Source organism: Idiotropiscis lumnitzeri, chromosome 15 (assembly GCF_059441095.1).
Source record: "Idiotropiscis lumnitzeri isolate Australia: NSW breed Sydney's pygmy pipehorse chromosome 15, RoL_Ilum_1.0, whole genome shotgun sequence".
Classification (NCBI taxonomy): Eukaryota; Metazoa; Chordata; class Actinopteri; order Syngnathiformes; family Syngnathidae; genus Idiotropiscis; species Idiotropiscis lumnitzeri.
The window spans coordinates 7809972-7828191 of record NC_142405.1 but is presented as its reverse complement, the minus strand read 5'-3'; the positions used below and the strand labels follow the sequence as shown (position 1 = coordinate 7828191).

At 43.3% G+C, this 18220-nt stretch overlaps 2 protein-coding genes across 10 annotated transcripts; both read right to left on the bottom strand.

Moving 5' to 3' along the window:
* Nucleotides 1–57: 57 nt before the first annotated feature.
* On the bottom strand, nucleotides 58–6585 carry atxn7l3a (ataxin 7 like 3a). Of its 4 annotated transcripts, XM_088317599.1 has the most exons (15): nucleotides 6363–6585; nucleotides 5922–5955; nucleotides 5394–5494; nucleotides 5194–5326; nucleotides 4827–4998; nucleotides 4659–4759; nucleotides 4555–4577; nucleotides 4432–4477; nucleotides 3823–3860; nucleotides 3642–3716; nucleotides 3439–3482; nucleotides 3214–3273; nucleotides 2191–2262; nucleotides 1609–1757; nucleotides 58–1268 (listed from the first exon to the last, which is right to left on the bottom strand). In XM_088317599.1, the coding sequence occupies exons 3-15, from the start codon at nucleotides 5442–5444 to the stop codon at nucleotides 1036–1038; spliced, it is 1197 nt and encodes a 398-aa protein (XP_088173725.1). In that variant the 5' UTR covers nucleotides 5445–5494; nucleotides 5922–5955; nucleotides 6363–6585; the 3' UTR covers nucleotides 58–1035. The 4 variants fall into 4 exon arrangements, with proteins under 4 accessions (XP_088173725.1, XP_088173727.1, XP_088173726.1 ...); XM_088317601.1 differs by lacking the exon at nucleotides 3214–3273; XM_088317600.1 differs by lacking the exon at nucleotides 5922–5955.
* Nucleotides 6586–6636: 51 nt separating this feature from the next.
* Nucleotides 6637–17973, bottom strand: ubtf (upstream binding transcription factor). Of its 6 annotated transcripts, none has more exons than XM_088316823.1 (21): nucleotides 17457–17970; nucleotides 14671–14730; nucleotides 14395–14567; nucleotides 14223–14306; nucleotides 13591–13746; nucleotides 13449–13513; nucleotides 13249–13375; nucleotides 13056–13166; nucleotides 12318–12451; nucleotides 12100–12241; nucleotides 11975–12016; nucleotides 11348–11458; nucleotides 11090–11245; nucleotides 10875–11012; nucleotides 10442–10552; nucleotides 10266–10357; nucleotides 10004–10193; nucleotides 9868–9915; nucleotides 9721–9774; nucleotides 9203–9310; nucleotides 6637–8512 (listed from the first exon to the last, which is right to left on the bottom strand). In XM_088316823.1, the coding sequence occupies exons 2-21, from the start codon at nucleotides 14705–14707 to the stop codon at nucleotides 8390–8392; spliced, it is 2202 nt and encodes a 733-aa protein (XP_088172949.1). In that variant the 5' UTR covers nucleotides 14708–14730; nucleotides 17457–17970; the 3' UTR covers nucleotides 6637–8389. The 6 variants fall into 6 exon arrangements, with proteins under 6 accessions (XP_088172949.1, XP_088172948.1, XP_088172947.1 ...); XM_088316822.1 differs by having other exon boundaries at nucleotides 6637–8515; nucleotides 17457–17966; XM_088316821.1 differs by having other exon boundaries at nucleotides 10266–10552; nucleotides 17457–17973.
* Nucleotides 17974–18220: the final 247 nt, after the last annotated feature.

The window sequence follows — 18220 nt, the reverse complement described above, 5'->3', positions numbered from 1 at the left end:
CACTCTTTTGTCTATTTCCAAACAATCAGTAATCAAGGACAGTGCTCGTTTTTTTTTTTAACATGTTTATATTTAGAGCTCACATCACAAAACACACTTTACAAAACTTCACAGGACTATAAAAATATACAATTAGATTTCAAATCTGTGATCTTACCTTGTCCACCACCACCATTACAGTTAAATGTGCAAATACAGGGTGTGCATGTGTGTGTGCGTGTGTGTTAACCACGTCATGTACGATATACCAGGTCACAAAGGTGACCATTTGGATCCTTTACATCAAAGGATGAGGTTGTAATGATCTTGACAAAACTCAAAATGTGTAACAAGTATACAAAAAGTTTCATATTTCCACAAATTGAGGCCAGCGGTGACATTTTGGAGAATTCACATCAGTCTTTTGGGGTGCATCATTTATTGGAAGGGAGGTGTCAATTTGTTTCATCTGTTAGGTCAATGTTTGTCTTTGGATTTGTCTTGGGGTACACCGTCTATAGGAGGCAGGTGTCTATTTCTCTTTTCTTCTATTTTGGCATTCAGCGTCTATCGTCCAGCGGAGGGTGTTACTATTTGTCTTTCGGGATAGATCTTCTATTTTGTCTTTTGAGGTGAGGTCACCTACAAAAGGGGCCGCTATTGGAGGAAGGCCCGTGTCTTGTTTGGAGGGAGGCATCTGCCTTTTGGGGTATAGCGTCACTTGAAGGGAGGCATCAATCATCAATCTGTTCTTATGTGGTACAGCATCTTGTGGAGGGATACATTTGTTTTTTGATTTGTCTTTTGATGTATGGTAGAATAGTAGCTTGGCATTTATGTCCTGGAGGGACAGAGTCAGACAGGCCACTATTTGAGAAAATATGGTAGACACGAGTCACACTTCACCTGGAATACACACTGCAGTAGAAAGAGTCGAGGAGTGTGCGTGTGCGTGTGTGTGTGTGGTTGTTGGTGCACCTGAACACATCATCCCGACACGTTCTGTCAAGTTGGCGTTGAGACTGAGGGGGCGGGGAGGGGGCATGTCCTCTAGTGCTAGTTCAAGTCATCGTAGATACTGGAAATAGAAGGTGCAGGAAGTTTGGGCCGCTTTTTCTTGGCGGGCAAACTAACGCTACTCTGCGAGACGCCACCATTGCTGCCACTTGTCAGACTTCCGCTTGTTCCATCGCCGCCGCCTCCTCCTCCTCCTCCTCCTGTCGTGCTGCTCAAAACCAGTGAGGTCCGTTTCTTCTTCTTGGGCCTACGAGGGTCCGAATGGTTGGTGCCTATGAGGCGAGATGGAAGAAATGTGGAAAAATGAGTTCCCAAGCAACCTGTGATGTCATTTTTACACAAAAGCAAGTGGCAAAACAGATGCTCCCTGATATGGATAAAAACAGGTAGATTTAGTTGCTTAATTAAAATGAATCAGAATGCCGTGTTTAGGCTACTTGGGGTTCATATAACTGTTAAGATATATTTTTGACTTGACTTGACTTCCCCTTTAAGTACAATTTAAAAAAGAAATCTAACATAATGATAAATAATCATATAATAAAATAAAAATAATTAACAATGAACGATATAAATAAAAATATAAACAGATAAATTCAATTCATTCCTTACTGGCTCTGGATGAAGCGGAGTCGGTGGGCGAAACCTCCGGTGAGTCTTCCCATTGCAGTCGACTGATAAGATTCTGAGCCCCGCCGCCGTCCCCTTGGAGCTCAAACGCGTCGCCTTCCGTAGTGGCATCGACATCGGGTAGGGACGACCTAGTGACCATGGGAAGTGCACACCAGGTCACTTCCTGTCTGGCCTCAGCCCAAACCAGCAATTCTGCTCTTTGGAAATGAAACTCGACACAATATGCCTATCAGGCTATGATCATAACTTTGGTGGCATTTTCTTGACTTTCATCACTGGTTCAGGGTTGTTAACAGTGAAGCACCCATTTTGAGTGAGCAAATGTGGGTGATTGCCTTGTAAATTCAATAATTGCACAGAATTATAACCCAAACACAAATCCTCTAACATAGCACGCATGCACACACACACAGGCGCTCTCATGAGTCAAAGTGTCCTTAAAGCTGTAAAAAAAACACCTGACAAAAGCAGTCACACATAAGTACACATATAAGCAACGGGGTGGGGCGTTAAGGATGGGATTGGAGTTGGGGACCGGGAAGGGGGGGGGGGCACACTCACGCGGACGGCCCCAGGAGGAACACCCTGACGCTCCTCCTCTGCTCGTCCGTGTGCTGGGGACACCGCTGAGACCTGGTGGGCGGGACACAAGGTGGCGTTACACATCCCTGACTGACTTGACGCACGAGCCTCGATGGAGGGAGACCCTTTCACGGTAATTTGCTCCCTTTCACACATAGATTATGGAAAAGTGGCGAATCGGTAAGGAGAAAGGGTCTTCATGAACTGTGGCTTCTATACAGAGAGCAGCAACGCGCGCAATCGCTGTGTCTGCCGGCGCTTTCACAAAACAACACGATATTCTGCATCCCAGTAGGGTGGGAGTGCGCAATTTCAGATTAACAACTACTGTAATTGCCTTCAGCCTCCAAGTACAAACTCATTTTCCCTGCCATACAGTAGACAAGAGTTTGTTCCCTGCAGTCCACAGGCCAAATTGCCCCACCCCCTGACTTACTCACCCAATCACATTCAAGTAAATTAACTGTAGTTGCGATTGGGAGTCTAATTTATTCGTTAACAATAAAAATGTTCTTGGTATGTAGGTGTGGTTTTCGGAATGTAAAATCAATTGATATTGAAATATATATTTTGAAGTATATATATTATACTCTAAAAGTGACTAGTATAGTCAACTATATTTTGTCTCTGGCCATGTCCATTTTTTAAGCTTCTGTTTGCTATTTGTATAACCAGTTTTAGGCAAATGAGGACTGGCCATTTCTTTTTGATTTTCCAAAAGCTAATGTTCCACCAAATTTCAGCAAAAAAATTCAGCATCTGATTGGTTGTTTAATCACAGGCGCGGTGGTTTATGAAAAATCTAATTGGGCACAAGTTGGTGCCACCACTGTCAAGTCATAATGGTAGTTTTAACAAACAGGGATTTTTGTTTGTTTGTTTATAAATGCAATCTTCTTTATTATCTGATTGTGGGATGCAGTCTCACAATGCGAAAGCGGCTCATCGGGCGGCCATTTTGCAGCGCCGCTGCGTAAAAGAGGCGGGTGCCTGGTCACCTACCAGGAGGCATGTGCGTGCAGGTCGATGGCTCGCCGGCCCTGCTGCCCACTTGTGTTCAACCTTCAGTCGGTCCCAACATTTAAAGTAGATGAAGATGAAAGTGAAAGTCATCATACACTTTCACTTTCACTTCAGAGCAGTATCAATTGGAAAGGGGAAAACTGACAGGGTAAGACAGACATAACCACATCACGGCAGTGTGTGTGTGTTATGTGTGCTACAGACCTGGTGCACATCTTCTTAGTGTGTTCAGAGATCACTCCACATTGCTGCACAAACACACACAACATGAGCAAACCATCCATCATCAAGTAACGTGTTTCCACCGACCGGTACATTATGCTACTTTTGTATTGTGGAGGAATATCCCAAACCAACAAGCAATCATTTATGAGGGCGGAGCTCAACAGTAACTACGATTTTCTCACCGTGGTTAGGAGCGACCTGATTTCCTCAGGCCCAAGAGTTTCGTAACTAATACCGGCGCTGTTGTAGTTATTGTACTGGAAGAAGGCAAAAGATACAGAGAGCGCTGATTGTCTCTGACACAGCCCTGTAAACGTTATCGTAAAGTGTGACTGCTGGTAATAAGGGAAAAGAAGTGGTCACCTTGAAAGCTTCTGATGGGACGCCGCTGCCCAGATCACCTGAAACACAAACAAAGGCTTACATAAACCCTGCATGTATTATGTAAATAAAACTCATTGAAATATTTTTGCTAACCACATGCGATTTTGTGTTCAATGTTCCCATTAAATAATCTTTTACATTATAAATACACAACAATTATATCTATAATTATATAAATATTTTAAGTGAATTACAAATTTCAAAATTTTAGGCTTTGGATTTAAAGGGGAACTCAAGTCAGATATTGACTGTGCAAAAATGAGCCCACCTTCGTCTAAATGATGTATAATATTGTGTTTCTGGGATAAGAATTATGCAGATTAATCCACACACGTTTATCCATTGCATACCACCACTGCTGTTGACCAAAATCGATGTCAAAGTGCATACAAGTCTTTGGAATCTGGGAGGAAACCGGAGTAACCAGAGAAAAAATTCAGGCAGAGGGAGAACATGCAAACTCACGACAGGAAGGCCGGAGCCAGAATCGAACCCACAACCTCTGCACTGTGAGGCCATTGTGTTAACCAGTCGTCCACCATGCCGCCTAATTCATTTACTTTAATGAAAATAAAAGTCAATCCTCACCATTTTTGTGCTTCAGAGATTTTGATCGTCGCGGTGAATTTTGATTCTGCACAGATGAAAAACATGAGTTACAAGACAGCACATAAGATTTTCTAAAATGAGAAGAAGTTAAACTATAATGACCTTATCTGACTTTCTCTTCTTAGCTGCAATGAGAAATAATAACAATAATAAAATTTGCTACATCAGAGCAGTGGCAGGTTCTCTTTGATTTTCACATTGCTCACATTTCTTCTCTGCACCATAAGACCAGTCGTTGTCATTCAGGTCGTCATTATCTTCTTGGTCGCTCTCTGACTTGCTCACGTTGTTATTGTTGCTGGCCAGCCTGTCAAAAATATAAAATAAATTCAATAAAAATTCATATTTGGAAGCGCAATTTGCATGGGGCCAACCTGCGGCTGGCGATGCGGCTGCTGTTACGTCCCATGCCCAGACACTTCTCCAGGTGCGGCGCAAAGCGGGACGCCGCAATCAGACGCTTGCAATTGGGACACTCGCACTCCTTGTTCTTCCACTGGTTGTACACCTGACCAAAGATATCCAACCCTGGCTGGTCCACAATCTCTGCAAAAACACAAAAGGGGAGAACCAAGTCCTGCGGTTATGCATGCAGCTGCACTAACATTAGCATGTGTGTTTACTTTTATGTTTGCTCAAATCGATTAAAAAAAACTTGAATGCAGTAAAACAATAGTTGTGAACTGAACTAAAAAAACAAAAATATGTAAAAACACTTGGCAAAGGTATGACGGTGCCAACCGAATTCCTTGGCGCTCTCCGGATCTGTGTCATCCAGGAAGAAATAGCCGTGCTTGACGGCGCGATGCACCTCAAAGCAAAGGCCCAGGCAGGCGTCCTCCACCAGCTCAGAGTAGATGTCATGGACCAGGGCCTACCACATACATGGCTGTTTAAAATCAACAATAACAAATATATATACATTTTAATAATGGTTGTACCTCCAGCCTGGTGTTGTCTGGGCCTGACAGGGCCATATCCTCCATTTTCATTTGAAAATCTCTCGGCTGAATCTCCTCGATGGCGTTGTAACAAAATGGCGCTGTGTACCCACAGGATGTTAGCAGCTGGCCCAGTAACTTCATATTATTTACATTTAAGCAAAAAGACATTGATGGTGACTAAATTGCTGGTAATAAAATCAACACATTGATTACATTATCCATAACTTTAATGCCATTTGACTCACTGTTAAGCTAAAAAAAAAACATTTATGCAAATACATAGCCGCCACATTAACTCTATATTTCTCATGACTAAAAAAAAATACACATTTCTGGTAACAGAGTCCAAATAAACATTTTAGAGTGGCAACCCTCTCTTTCGATGATAAAATAAATTACTAGTGGGAAAAAAAAAAAAATCAACATAAAGCTGTTAAAAAATTCCAAATCAGTCACTTTAAATCTAAAAAAAAAATTCTGGTATCAGCTAGCTCATACAAGTCATATTAACACCAAATTACTCACTTTTGAGTTTTTAAGATGATTTTCTCTCTTCATCCTATCGAGAAAAACAAAACAGTCCTTACTTTTGGCGTGGGAGTCATTGCACTGTGCGTTTAATATCGTGAATGTAGTGCCAAGTCACAAATAAATAAATAAATGAAAACGCCTTAGAACAGGTAACCGAATTGATAATACTTTAGTCCTACACTAAGGTGTGAGTTGTTATGCCTCTTTTGATTACGTCGGAACAACATAATAGTGAACATTACAGAACAGCATTATGTGTAGTCTCTAGCATTAGCTGCCTAGCTGCCTAGGAAACGCCGAACCATGACGCGCGTGCCATAGCCAGCAATGAGGTTGCGCGCGCATCTTCATCATCATCATCGTCGTCATCATCATCATCATCATTAACGCCGCCATAGTCTTCATCGTCACCATGATATTTTGCTTTGCTTTTACCTTGTTGTTAAGGAAGGGGCCCGTTCGCCACCGCGGCGGTAGGCGACTCGGCATGACCCGCGTCAGTCAGCGCGAATAATGTTTTTCGACGTCCATATCCGTCATGTCTTGGCCAAAAAAATATTGTTTGTTTGTCGCAAGTGTTGACGAAACAAACAAATGACGGTCTTGAGCCGCTTGACAGTCGCAGGGCGCCCATGCAGCAGTGCTCGACCAATCACAACGCGAGATAAAAAGCACTTCCGATTACGTCATGAGACGTATGCGCATGAAATATAAAACAAATACAATACAAATTTATTGAAATAGCGCATTTTACAACATGAAAAGAAAAAGGCAATAAAACACCACAAACAAACCCGAATCTAATACGGACTTGAAATTAACAAAATGAAAAAATATTTTAATAACCCCGGAAAGACGCAAGGACGGACCGCTCTTCAAAGAAAATACACTACAAACGCAAGTGCGCGTGTTAACTACATTACAACACAATATGATTGAGCCCAAGATTGCTTTATAATATTGTGACTTTGTTTAACTCCCCCATATTCAAAAGACGACCACTTGTTCAAGATTGTGTTTATTTGCCCAAATACTTGAACTACAAGGACATAACACCCTCTGCTATAGAAAACATCAATTTTGTTTGTCAAATGATCAGCAGTACAAACTTGTAAAGCTTTTTTTTTTTTTTTGCTCTCTCCCCCTCTCAAGAAAAACAAAACCAAGCAACGGACGGGAGAAAAGAAAAACACTCCATACAAAATTAAAACAGTATTTACAGGAATAATACACCCCCCCCCCTTTTAATTTTGATTCAGTCACAAATCAGCATCTCAAAACAGAATATCATAACGTCAGTCATGGTGTGTGTGATCACCAAGGAAAAATGTCTATCTACATTCAGGATGTAGTCCGTGTCCATCCATCCAACCATTATCCAGACTGCTTATCCTCAAAAGGGTTTCAGGCGTGCTGGGGCCTATCCCAGCTGTCTGTGTCCCTCCACTAATAAGTGCAGATTTTGGGGGAGGTAACCAGCATCAAACACCGTTGTAATGATCCAATTTAGAATATTTTTGACATAAAATTAAGCATGCATGGGGGGCGGGGGGTCATGGTGAGTGTTAAACAACAAACTCATATGTTGTTTGGAAAGAAAAAGAAAAGTCAAATCAAACATGCAGTGCCGGTTTTTAAAAAAAAAAAGGATCCAAGAACTTCCCATGAGTTTCTTTGTTTCCAAATGGGATACACTGCATGAGAAAGGGTATTTGCAAGGAGGCGCAATGTCTTGTCTATTGTTTATATTGTGACTGTGACACTTTCAATTAGTACAATGGCGTCCAATCAATTGCCGAATGTGATCAAAGAAAAAAAAGGGTTAAAAACCAATAAGCGGGATTGAGAATTTATGTGCACTGCAGCATTTTAAACAACGTTCCAGCAACGACAACAACAACAAAAAACATGGCTTCTTCGTTTTTGTTTTTTTTTTATAGCTGAAAATATACCACCTCTTTAAGAACTAAACGGGATAAAATTAAAAGCAGAGAAAAGGAGAGAGGGGAAAAAAAGTATTCACAAGAAAACATTCTTAAGAGTGCAATTTTTCCAGTACAAACACCCTCGCATTCTGCCCCCCCACTCTCCCTGCTTAAAGTGTCCCACCCGGTCGTTGTGTTCTTTGGCTGCGAGAAGCCTGGCTCGTCCCTGTGGAACAATCAAATAAAATAGGTGACATTGTTTTAAAACTTAAAAAAACAAAAAGAAATTAAAAACAAAATCAGGATGTGTCAGTTCGGAACATCGCCAAACCAGTGGGATGCGGGTCAGACTAAAACTTGGCGAAGGACTGGAAGGAACAAAAATAACCCCCCAAAAAAGTGGGTGTGTGAAACGGAGGTGGCTTGGGCAGGGGTTGGCACAGTGGCAGAGCCCCCCCCCCCCCCCCCCACCCCTCCTGGATGAACCCCCGTGGCTCAGCTTGGTCTGTCACGGTGCCGCCGCCACCGCGCCGTCCTTCAGTCCGAGTCCGAATCTGACGAACCGCCCGAGTTGGACTCGCTGCTGCTGTCTTCTGACTTGTTCTCCTTGTCGTCCACCTCGTCATCATCCTCGTCGTCGTCATCATCATCATCGTCGTCCTTCTTCAACACAAACAAGCAAACATTTTTTTTGGAGTGCTGCAGTAGTTTTACGGTGGCTAATCAATTTGGAGTTTCCAAAAAAAAAAGAAAAAAAAGAGAAACTTTAAGTGGGAAAGAGCATTTTGTTTTTTTACTCGACATAATAAATGTCTACTGGATGAAACATTTTGGAGGAAACAGCAGGAAATGATTAGAAAAATGGAAAATGGAGAGAAAAAAAAGCCAGAACACTTTTATAGTTCTAACAAATAACCATAAGTTTCTTTCCCACTGTTTTTCTTTGATGTCACTACAGAAGTTTGAGTTATGTTCTCTCTTTTTACTGTGAAGTAAAGTCTTCTAATTTTGGAGATTAAAAAAAAAAGCAAGCCAATCTCAAAAGACCCGAGCCATGTTCAGAACACCCCATGTTTCACTTTTTGCTATTTTTACGGTGAACAAGATGCATTTCAAACAAAGAGATAAAAAATCTCATGCGACTTTAGCTCACCGAGCATCGACAGGTTGCATGTTGACTAGTATTTATTGATTTTTTAAAGAACCAGTCAAAAAAGTACTAAATCTCTAACCTCAGTGAGAATCTACAAGATTAATGCCACACATTTTGCTATTCCTTTGATTTTGCCACAGAATTTTGAGTGGCGTTCATTTTTTAGCCTTACCAAAAAGTGACTTATGGCAACTTACATCATCGTCGTCATCATCACTGGAGGATGCCCCTTCAGAAGAAGCTCTGTCCTTTTCATCATCGTCGTCGTCGTCATCATCGTCATCGTCGTTGTCCTCCTCAGTGTCCTGTGGGAAGCGTAGATGGAGGTTATCATTGGCTGTTTGCAAAGTTGACCGTTGTAAAAAATAAATCGACAGTCGTACAGGCTTGATTTGAACTTTTCTCTACAATTTTTAGGGATTAGCTTTCCAACAGATTCTGAGATGTTGAGAAGTCTTTGAGGCTGGATTTTGGTTGTTCTGGGGATTTGTTTTTTTTTTTTTTAAAGCACGGCCATGGAGGGCAGAATCGCCTAACATTCCACTTTCATAATGTTGCGAACTTGCACACACACTATGCCTATATTAATCATTTTGTTTTTGCAATTAAATCTCGATTAATTGCCTAGCCCTAACGGAAAGTCATATGAATGTTTGGGGGGGGGGATTTAAAAATTTTAAGGGTTGGGATTCCATTTTAATTTTGGAACACTTACAGATTTCTTGACCTTGGCCATGGGGCCTCCTGGTTTTGCCGGGGCTTTTCTCTTCTGGAAAATCAAGAGGGCACATATTTGAATAAATAGCCATCACAAAATAAGCAGTTTCTCATTCACTGTTCCGATTGAAAGTTCCCAACTCACCTGTGAGTTGTACTCTTTGTAGGTGTTCCTCACTTGAGAAGATACACTCTAGGAGAAGGGAAGGAGTGTTTAGAAGACAAACTTATTTTTTAAGCAGAAGCAGCATCAGACGGTTAAGTGTTGAGAGAGCACTCACAGCAAGCCATTGCTCAAGCAACACTTTGTACTGCCTCTGCATCTCCTCGGCAATCTTCTTGTAGCGCTCCTTGTCCTTGAGAGGCAGCCTCTGCCAGCGGCTGCCAATCTCCGTCATCCTCTCCTTCATGGGGAGGTGGTTCAGCTCGCCGTTGGAGAGCATCTCCTGAGAGAACTTCTGGTACCCGTTTCTGTAGCAAAGCAGGTTGTGAGCTCAAGCAAACAAGCGGAAAGGCCCGCTTCAAATTGTGACTGAAACTCACGACGGCGGTTTCTTGGGTTCGCCCTCGAACTTCATCTTCTTCCCTGAGGCAACGGCTGTGGCGACGGGCGAACGCATCTCGCACAGGTCTCGCTGTGGACGACAGGCAGAATGGTGGTTAGCCGCCATCCCGTTAGATGCCGCTGCCAGGCTTAGGCCGGCACGTTGTCGTCCCACCTCGTATCTTTTCTGGTCTTCTGCCGCCTTTTTGATCCACATGATCTTTTCCTTCTTTTCCATGGTGCTCCAGGTGGCCTCCATCGCTTTTTGAGCCTTGGGACGGTCATTCTGCATTGTATGCACATGCTCAGTTGAACAAGCATTAAGTCAGTCAGTTTACTACGTTTTAAAATATTTTTTTTCAATGATTTAATTTCATGATAATTTCAATTATTTAACTTAACAGAATGTTCCCTTGTACCAAGTAGTTATCTATTTTAAAGATGTATTACATTCTTTTATGCTCTATAAAATAAACCTGTCTAGCAATTTTAAGACAGGATTAAAAATGTTTTTTTAAAAAAACAAAACAAGGATCAAGTCCTAAACAAGTCCTGCATTTTGTAAAACTAAACCTCAATGAATAGTGGCCTGTTTGTTGATCGCCTACCTTAAATCTGGCCAGGTAGTCTCCGATGACGCTCTGCTGCCAAATATCCTGAGCCGTCTTTGGCGGGTCGGGCAGACTGCGGTCCTCCTTTTTCTCAGACTCCGCCTTTAAGACCGCCTCCAGTCGTTTGTACTTCTCCTGCATTAAGAGCAAAAACATGGCTTAGGCCTACACACTTAAAGAAACCCCCTTTTGGTTTCTTTGCCGCGTCCTACCTTCTTCTTGTCCGGCAGCTCGTTCCACATGCGCGCCAGCAGTCGTGTGAGCTCGCTGTCGGATAGATCCGGACGCTCCTGGTGCAGCTTGGGACGCTTCTCCTCGGAGAAGATGAACATGGCCGAGATGGGCCGCTTGGGTTTCTCCGGGTTGGCCTGCAGATCAGGAGGAAAACGCCAGAAAATGCGATCACTACTCAAAAATACTTGGTGAGAAAACCTCGGTGAGAAGAAAATTGATCTCTCCACTCACGGCACCTTAGCTTTGGCGTTCTTCTTTTTGGACGCAGGGCTGTTGGCCACGCTGCCCCTCTTGAAGCCCACCTTCTCCTCAGACAAGACCCTGTGCTGCTCCTCCTCGGACAAACTCTGAAGAGGCGGCAAAAAATTAAAGCCCAATTTAAATCATGAAAACTGGGAGTGGGAATCTATGGGTGCCTCATTCACTTTTCTTTTTCAAAATGGAAACCAGTTTTAGCCAATCAGAAGGCAGATTTCTGGGGATAAGTAAAATAAAACGGATGACATGGTAAAGGGGGGACGTAATACTCTCGAAATGTGCGTATACATATATTAAAATGAAATTATTAGGGGAAGCTGCATGTTGAGCTCAAGAATGGCTCAAATATGCCCATAGTTTTGAATGCGAGCAAGTTGGCAGAAATTTTGTTTTACATCCATCCATGCATTATCTGATCCACTCATCCTTACGAGAATTGCAGCTTCGGACAGTAGGCAGAGTACACCCTGAACTAGTTGCCAGCCAATCACAGGGCACACAAAGACAATCTTGCCTGATATGTAGTGCGGGGACGCGTGATGGTAGTTTCCAATCATGCATTTGGGGTTAATGTTATTCGTTGCCATAGCCTGAAACAAACTTACGCTGAGGAATCGGTTCATTTCAATTTCAAATTCCTTCTTCCTCTACGGAGAGAGAGAAAAAAAACAAGCTATGTTTAGATCACTATGAAGAGAAGCAATTTCGTCAGAGGCCATTTTTGCCTCACCTGCTCACAACGTTTCTGATAGGCGTCCTTCTCATTCTGCTTGAGTAGCTTCCAGCGCTGGCTGCACATCACCATGCGCTCGGTGCTGGGCACGTCCTTCATGCTGGACATCAGCTCGGCGCAGAACATGGAGTAACCGTTCCTGGAAGAAGGGAAATTATGAGTATCCCCTTTTCTATAGTTGAGGGATTTGGACGGAATGGGCGGCGGTGACTCACGGCGGAGGTTTGTCGGGGCGCCCGTCCGATTTGTCCTTCAGGTGCCTCTCGGCTTTGGTCAGCGTTGATTTGACGATGGCCCCCTGTGTCAGGTTCATCTCGGGATGCTGCTGAATGTACACACGCATCGTCTCCTGTAAGTAGCAAAACCACAATTTTGAGAGGGAAGCCAAATAATTCAGTTTGGTTTAATTAGACACATCCAACTTTGTAGCCTACAATGTAAAATTGTGAGTAAATTGAGACAAGATTATCATTAGCGCTGTATACCAGAGGTATTTACTTTTTCTGATATTTTTATTTGGTGGTCTGGCGTTAGATTTTTCTCATCTGAAAAATGTCCCTTGGCTCAATGAAGGATAAAAACACACAATTAGATGTGTGGGTAATTATTGATGTCGCCGTCACAGAAATAAAGATCAGGGACTTTGCTACTTGGCTGACTGAACACAAAACAAAATGAATTATGGCAAAAAAAAAAAAAAAAAGTTGCACATAAGATTATTAATCTCCAGCCATGGCCACCAGCGAACCCCAAATTAACACAATCCCGAAATGCTGCGTTTTACGTCACTGTGTGCATCACATGCTGAGCCCAGAAAGAAAAATGACAGTGAACCCAAAATTCCCCACAAATCGGACAGTCAACTGCCTTTAAGACAAATCGAGACACTTCACAGATATCTCGTGTCTATTCGACAAGATGGGGAATGATCTGTAAAGCCTCTTCCAGGTCACCTCGTATTGCTTTTGCTGTTCCAGCGACTTGGCGATCCACTTGAGTCGCTTCTTGTCTGACAGCTGTGTCCACTGCTTACCAAGGCAGTCTTTGATATCCTTTGTGGTAGCCTGGAAAAGGACGGCAGAGGTCACTGTCTGCCCAGATGAGATGAAGCAAACGGGCAACAAAGGAAAAAAAAAACCTCCTTACGTCCGGGTGGCCTTTGAGGAAGGCCTTCTTTTCATGGTTGTACCACAGCTGTTGGGGCGTTTTGGCCTTCTCAGGAACATTTGGGCCTTTCTTCGTCATGCTCTCCATAAGCTCTGGGTGCTCCTCCCTGAAAGAAGGTAAACGTCTTCAAAATGCCTGTGAAAGGCAGCTAAAGAGAAGCTCAGAATAGATAATCTCACCTGAACCTCATCATGCTGTGCACAAATGCCTCTTTGTCCTTCAAAAAGTCATCTACGTATTTTTTCTACAAGGTGGAAAAAAAAAAACAATCAAAACCTGGTTTCCTTTTTCAATTCAAACCTCAAAAATCTCCGCCTTTACCTTTTTTTTGTCCGGCAGCTCACGGTACTTCTTGGACAAGATCTTGGTCAGATCCAAGTTGCTCATCTCCGGATGCAACTTTGCGTACTTGGCCCTCTTCTCCATGAAGAAGCGGAAGTATGGCGTCAGGGGCTTCTTAGGGAAATCTGGATGTTTCTGTCACGTCCACAGGGAAAGAGGTTCTTGAGTACTGTGAAGTTCGCACTAAAAGTCGCCACATTTGCTGCAGTTTATTTGTAGATTTTCCCCAATGCCGGCAATTTCACTTTCATGTCTTAACCTCATTTTAAGTCACCAACGTACTGTTCATTATTTTTTTTTCCAAGTGTTGAAAGGTTAACCTGTTCACCTTGCAGCAAATCAAATCCGCACACATTGATGCATTCGGATTGGTATTAAAATCTTCACACGCTTTTATGCCAGAAATGACACAATGGCTACAATGCAGCTCTCATGTTCAAGGCGATCAACCTAGCTTTTGAAAAAATTTGTTTTTTTTTCGACAGAAAAGTTGCTAGTTTGTTTTCCTCGTATTGGAATATGCACGTGGCATTTATGGGTACATTCCATAAACCGCAAATTTCTGTGTAGAACAATTAAAAACGAGACAAAAAGAAGCCATCTTAGCTCACCTTTAGTTTCTTGCCTTTATATGGGTTCTTGATATAGTCCTGAGCATCAAATATCAGTTCTGTGAGGGTCCGGAATTTACGGATCTGTGGTAAAGTTAGACAAAAAAAAACACTCAATGAATCATGCAACTGTGCCTTTTCAAAAATAACAAACAAATCCTGGTGGTCTCACCTCTTTGGAAACCTCCTGCCACTTCAACTTGCACATCTCAGCTGTGTAGGAGTTGAAGGCCACCTTCTGCCAGTCCAGGTGGGACTCGGACGTCTTGTACTTGGTCAAGTCCTTCTGTGGCAGCGCCAACTTCATGGCCTCCAGCAACTGGAGCAGGTCATCCTGCGCCCACACTACAGCACAATGTCCAATTATATAGACAATATAAATTAATCAATTCAATCGAATAATAGTTGGAAAATTTCAAAAGGCGTTAGAGGGCGGCCGAGCACTTACCTTGGTGTTGGGATGTTGCCTCCATGTCTCCATTCATTTGTGGGTTATCCTCTATTTCGTCTGGGGAAATAAGTCAAGTTAATACCATCAAAACATATTTTACGGAATACATTCAATTAACCATTCGCAAACTCACCTATTGACAATTTTTGTTTATAGACTGTAAGCCTATTCACAACCTATCCATGTATATTTGATAAATATAATAACGTAAGATGTCGCTAGCTCTTTGTAAAGGACTTTTCACACAGAGAGCACAACGTTGTGAACTGTCGATAACCTCATGGCCTGAATTCAACACGACGTGACAAGATTTTGATGTATCCAACAAAAGAGTTGGTGGCTGAGTAACCTCCAAGTAACACCAGCAAGAGATTTCGGTGGAGTTGTCCAGTGAAAGCAATCGCAGAATAAAAAAAAGAAATGGAGGTTAAATTTGATATTATTATTAAATAGTTATTACATGTTTTGTCCTAGTGTCAGGAGCATTAAGCTCTGAAAACTATAAATAATTCTAAGCTTTAATTGATTTGAATGTGAAACCCCTAGCATTATATATATATATATATATATATATATATATATATATAATTTCCTCTCTATTGTGCTTTAATATATTATTTCATCTTTCAAATGTGTTAGTTTAACAAACGTTCTGTTCAGTACTTGCTGCGTTTAAATTAAAAAAAAAGTCAAATATTAATATCTTAGGAGAGGCGTCCAGTAATTTTTCCGCAAAACGCATTAAATAGATTCACTGCATTTTAATGAGGAATCGCCATAGCATCTACAAATGAATCACAAATCCCCAAAAACAAGATCTAATGAATGGAATCCTTCAACGTTCACTTGGTGACAACAAATGTGGTGCGAATGTGCATTCCAACAGGCGAGTTGAATGCGAAATGCCCGTCGACATAATGGCTTATATTTATTACACCGCCCCTTAAACGTTTACGCTCAGAGTTGAGGACACACACACACAGGCGATCGCTTGCGACTGCTCCCAATCTCAAATAACACCGCGGAGGGCTAACAAGTAGCAACGGTTTAGCTCCCACTCTCCGTCTAGCTACTTTTCCCCGACACGGAATTTCACTTTCTTTCCCCCTCCCTCCCTTTCAACGTTATCGCTACGCGCAACGACCATTCTCTATGCCAGGGCCTGCTCGCGAATGGAGGATTTTCGAGTGGGGGAAGACGATGGGTTGGGGTGGATCCACAAAGGAAGGAAGCGAATGGACGGACATGCAGCTGGAGGCGACCAGCTGACCACGGGGGATCTGCTTTCGCTCTCCGACAGACGGTGCCACAATGGCGGCTATCACTGCGCCACAGGAGCCTCATCACCCACCACGGATCTCGCTCCGCCGCGCCAGACTCCAATCTTGACTATAAAACAGATTAATTGCGACACGTCGATTGCGGTTAAGAAATGTGTTTTGTATCATACGTGTCGCGTGTATGGTTTGATTCGAGAATTGACAACGAAATGACGGTTTATTCTGCCGTGAGGCGTAACCGAGCGGCGCTTCCATGATGGCGGATGCTCGTTGTTCGTCGTGTCCTTGATGGCTCCGGCTAGCTTCGGCTAGCTTGTTAGCTCGAAAAGCACCAACCGGGGTCGAACCAGCGATGTCGTACATTTCGGTACCAGACGATCGTTTAAACACAAAACTTGTAACATTTTAACACCGTGCAAAATTATATATACACAAAACGAGGGCTTTTGGTCATTTTCAAGACGATATGACCCAAATTGACGCGTTTTTCGGAAGAATTCAATTTAATTCTAAAATGTGTTGTGGGTGTCCCCTTTAACGCTTATCGCGACCCAATGTCAATATACACATCACAGGGACTCGTTTTAAAATTAAATATGTAAAATATTAAATCTATAACGTTTCATAGATGGATCGGCTATGTACGTTGTGGTGGCGGGGCTGGAGGAGCCACAAAGACGAGGGACTACAAAAAGACTAAATAAAAGCTACACTATCACAGACTGTTTTTAATGTAAATTTGATTTAAAATATCGATTTAAAAAGTATCTTTGGGATTAGCACTGATCATATTTAACGGGAACCAAGATGATCGTCGGAAACAGTGAATGTTCCGTGGCGCCACAAACAAGCTCCGACGACCGCCATGCTTCCGAGCAAACCTACCGTGACAAGGTCCAAATGGCGGCCCGGGGAAACAAGAAAGAAAATGAACGAGAATCAAAACTGAACCGCGGGTTCCTTTTATCGGATCCGAAATGCGACTACTAGGAAGGCGGGTTCACCGTGGTGCATGGTAGTCGGTAGTCCGGGGCTAGTCGGGGAGAGAGAAGGGGGAGAGAGAGGGCGGCGAGATATTAAACCAAGATCCCTGATGGCAAACCGAGAGGGGCGGCTGAATATTCTGCCAACTGCCGCATGGAGGTCTCGGCATGGAAAGTACCGCGAGTTCCACCGAAACCCAAAATATATCAACATCCAATTAAGAAACGTTATTATTCGCAACTAGACCGTCATTTGCAGAACACGTAGTTACCTCCAGGCCTCGTTTCCACAAGTCTCCCCCCCAGCCGCAGAGGACAAGAAATACGGCGATGGCCGACCTCGTCTGTCCCCTTCCCACCGCCGTTGATCGAGTACAAAGGGGGACCGTCGACCGAGCCGCGTTTTTCACACGTATATAATGGTACATTTACGGTCAAATAAGCGAATTTCAGTCACTCATTCGTGGCGCAATCGTATCGCGTTTCGAATCGAGGAGGGGGTGGCTCGGCTTGGGCTTACCTCGCTGCTTCTCGGCGTCGTTGTGGAGGAAGAATGGGAGGGTTGAACGATCGCCAGTACTGCGCCGTCGGTCCTCGGATCCAGTCCCCGCAGAGATGATTCTTCCCCCGCCTCCATCGCACTCGCAGTCTCCCTCCAGTCAACGCACAGCAAGCTTCCCACTCCCCACCCAACCGTTGCGCGACGCCGAGGCGTCTTCCATGTTGTCGGACCGACGCCACCGCCGTCGTTTCCGTCAGCCGCCATCGCATTTTTTTACATCTGGAGAGGGCGACCGAACCCCGGCCATCATGTCCGCTCCGCCGCCGCAGTTCGCAACACTTTGATGGGTCAAACTGAACGCGCTTCCAACACCGAAAGTTCGCATCATTTGACTAACCTCAAATCTCAAACCTTATATGGTTAGACTTGACTTATATTGGTTTTACTCCAGAAAAAAAAGTTTAATATATTTGTTGTATGTCTACCCACTGATGAGTCACTAAATGGACCTCGATACCTTTGCACGTTGAAGGGGAATGCTCGTTTTGTAAATTGTCGGTGGATGTTTGACAGCTTCATATTAGATCAGCATGTTTTTTTTTTCTTTCCTTTTTCCAACTCCACCTTGTGTGTTTGTGGGCGTAACCCCGGGCCGTCCAATCGCGGCAGCCGGGTGAGGAAAACAAACGGCTCCCAGGCTTCTGGGCCTTGTTCAACAGCGATGCGTTCGCTTGCTGTCGGGCATATTTACATCATACGTGTTGTTTTTCATGTGTGCTTTA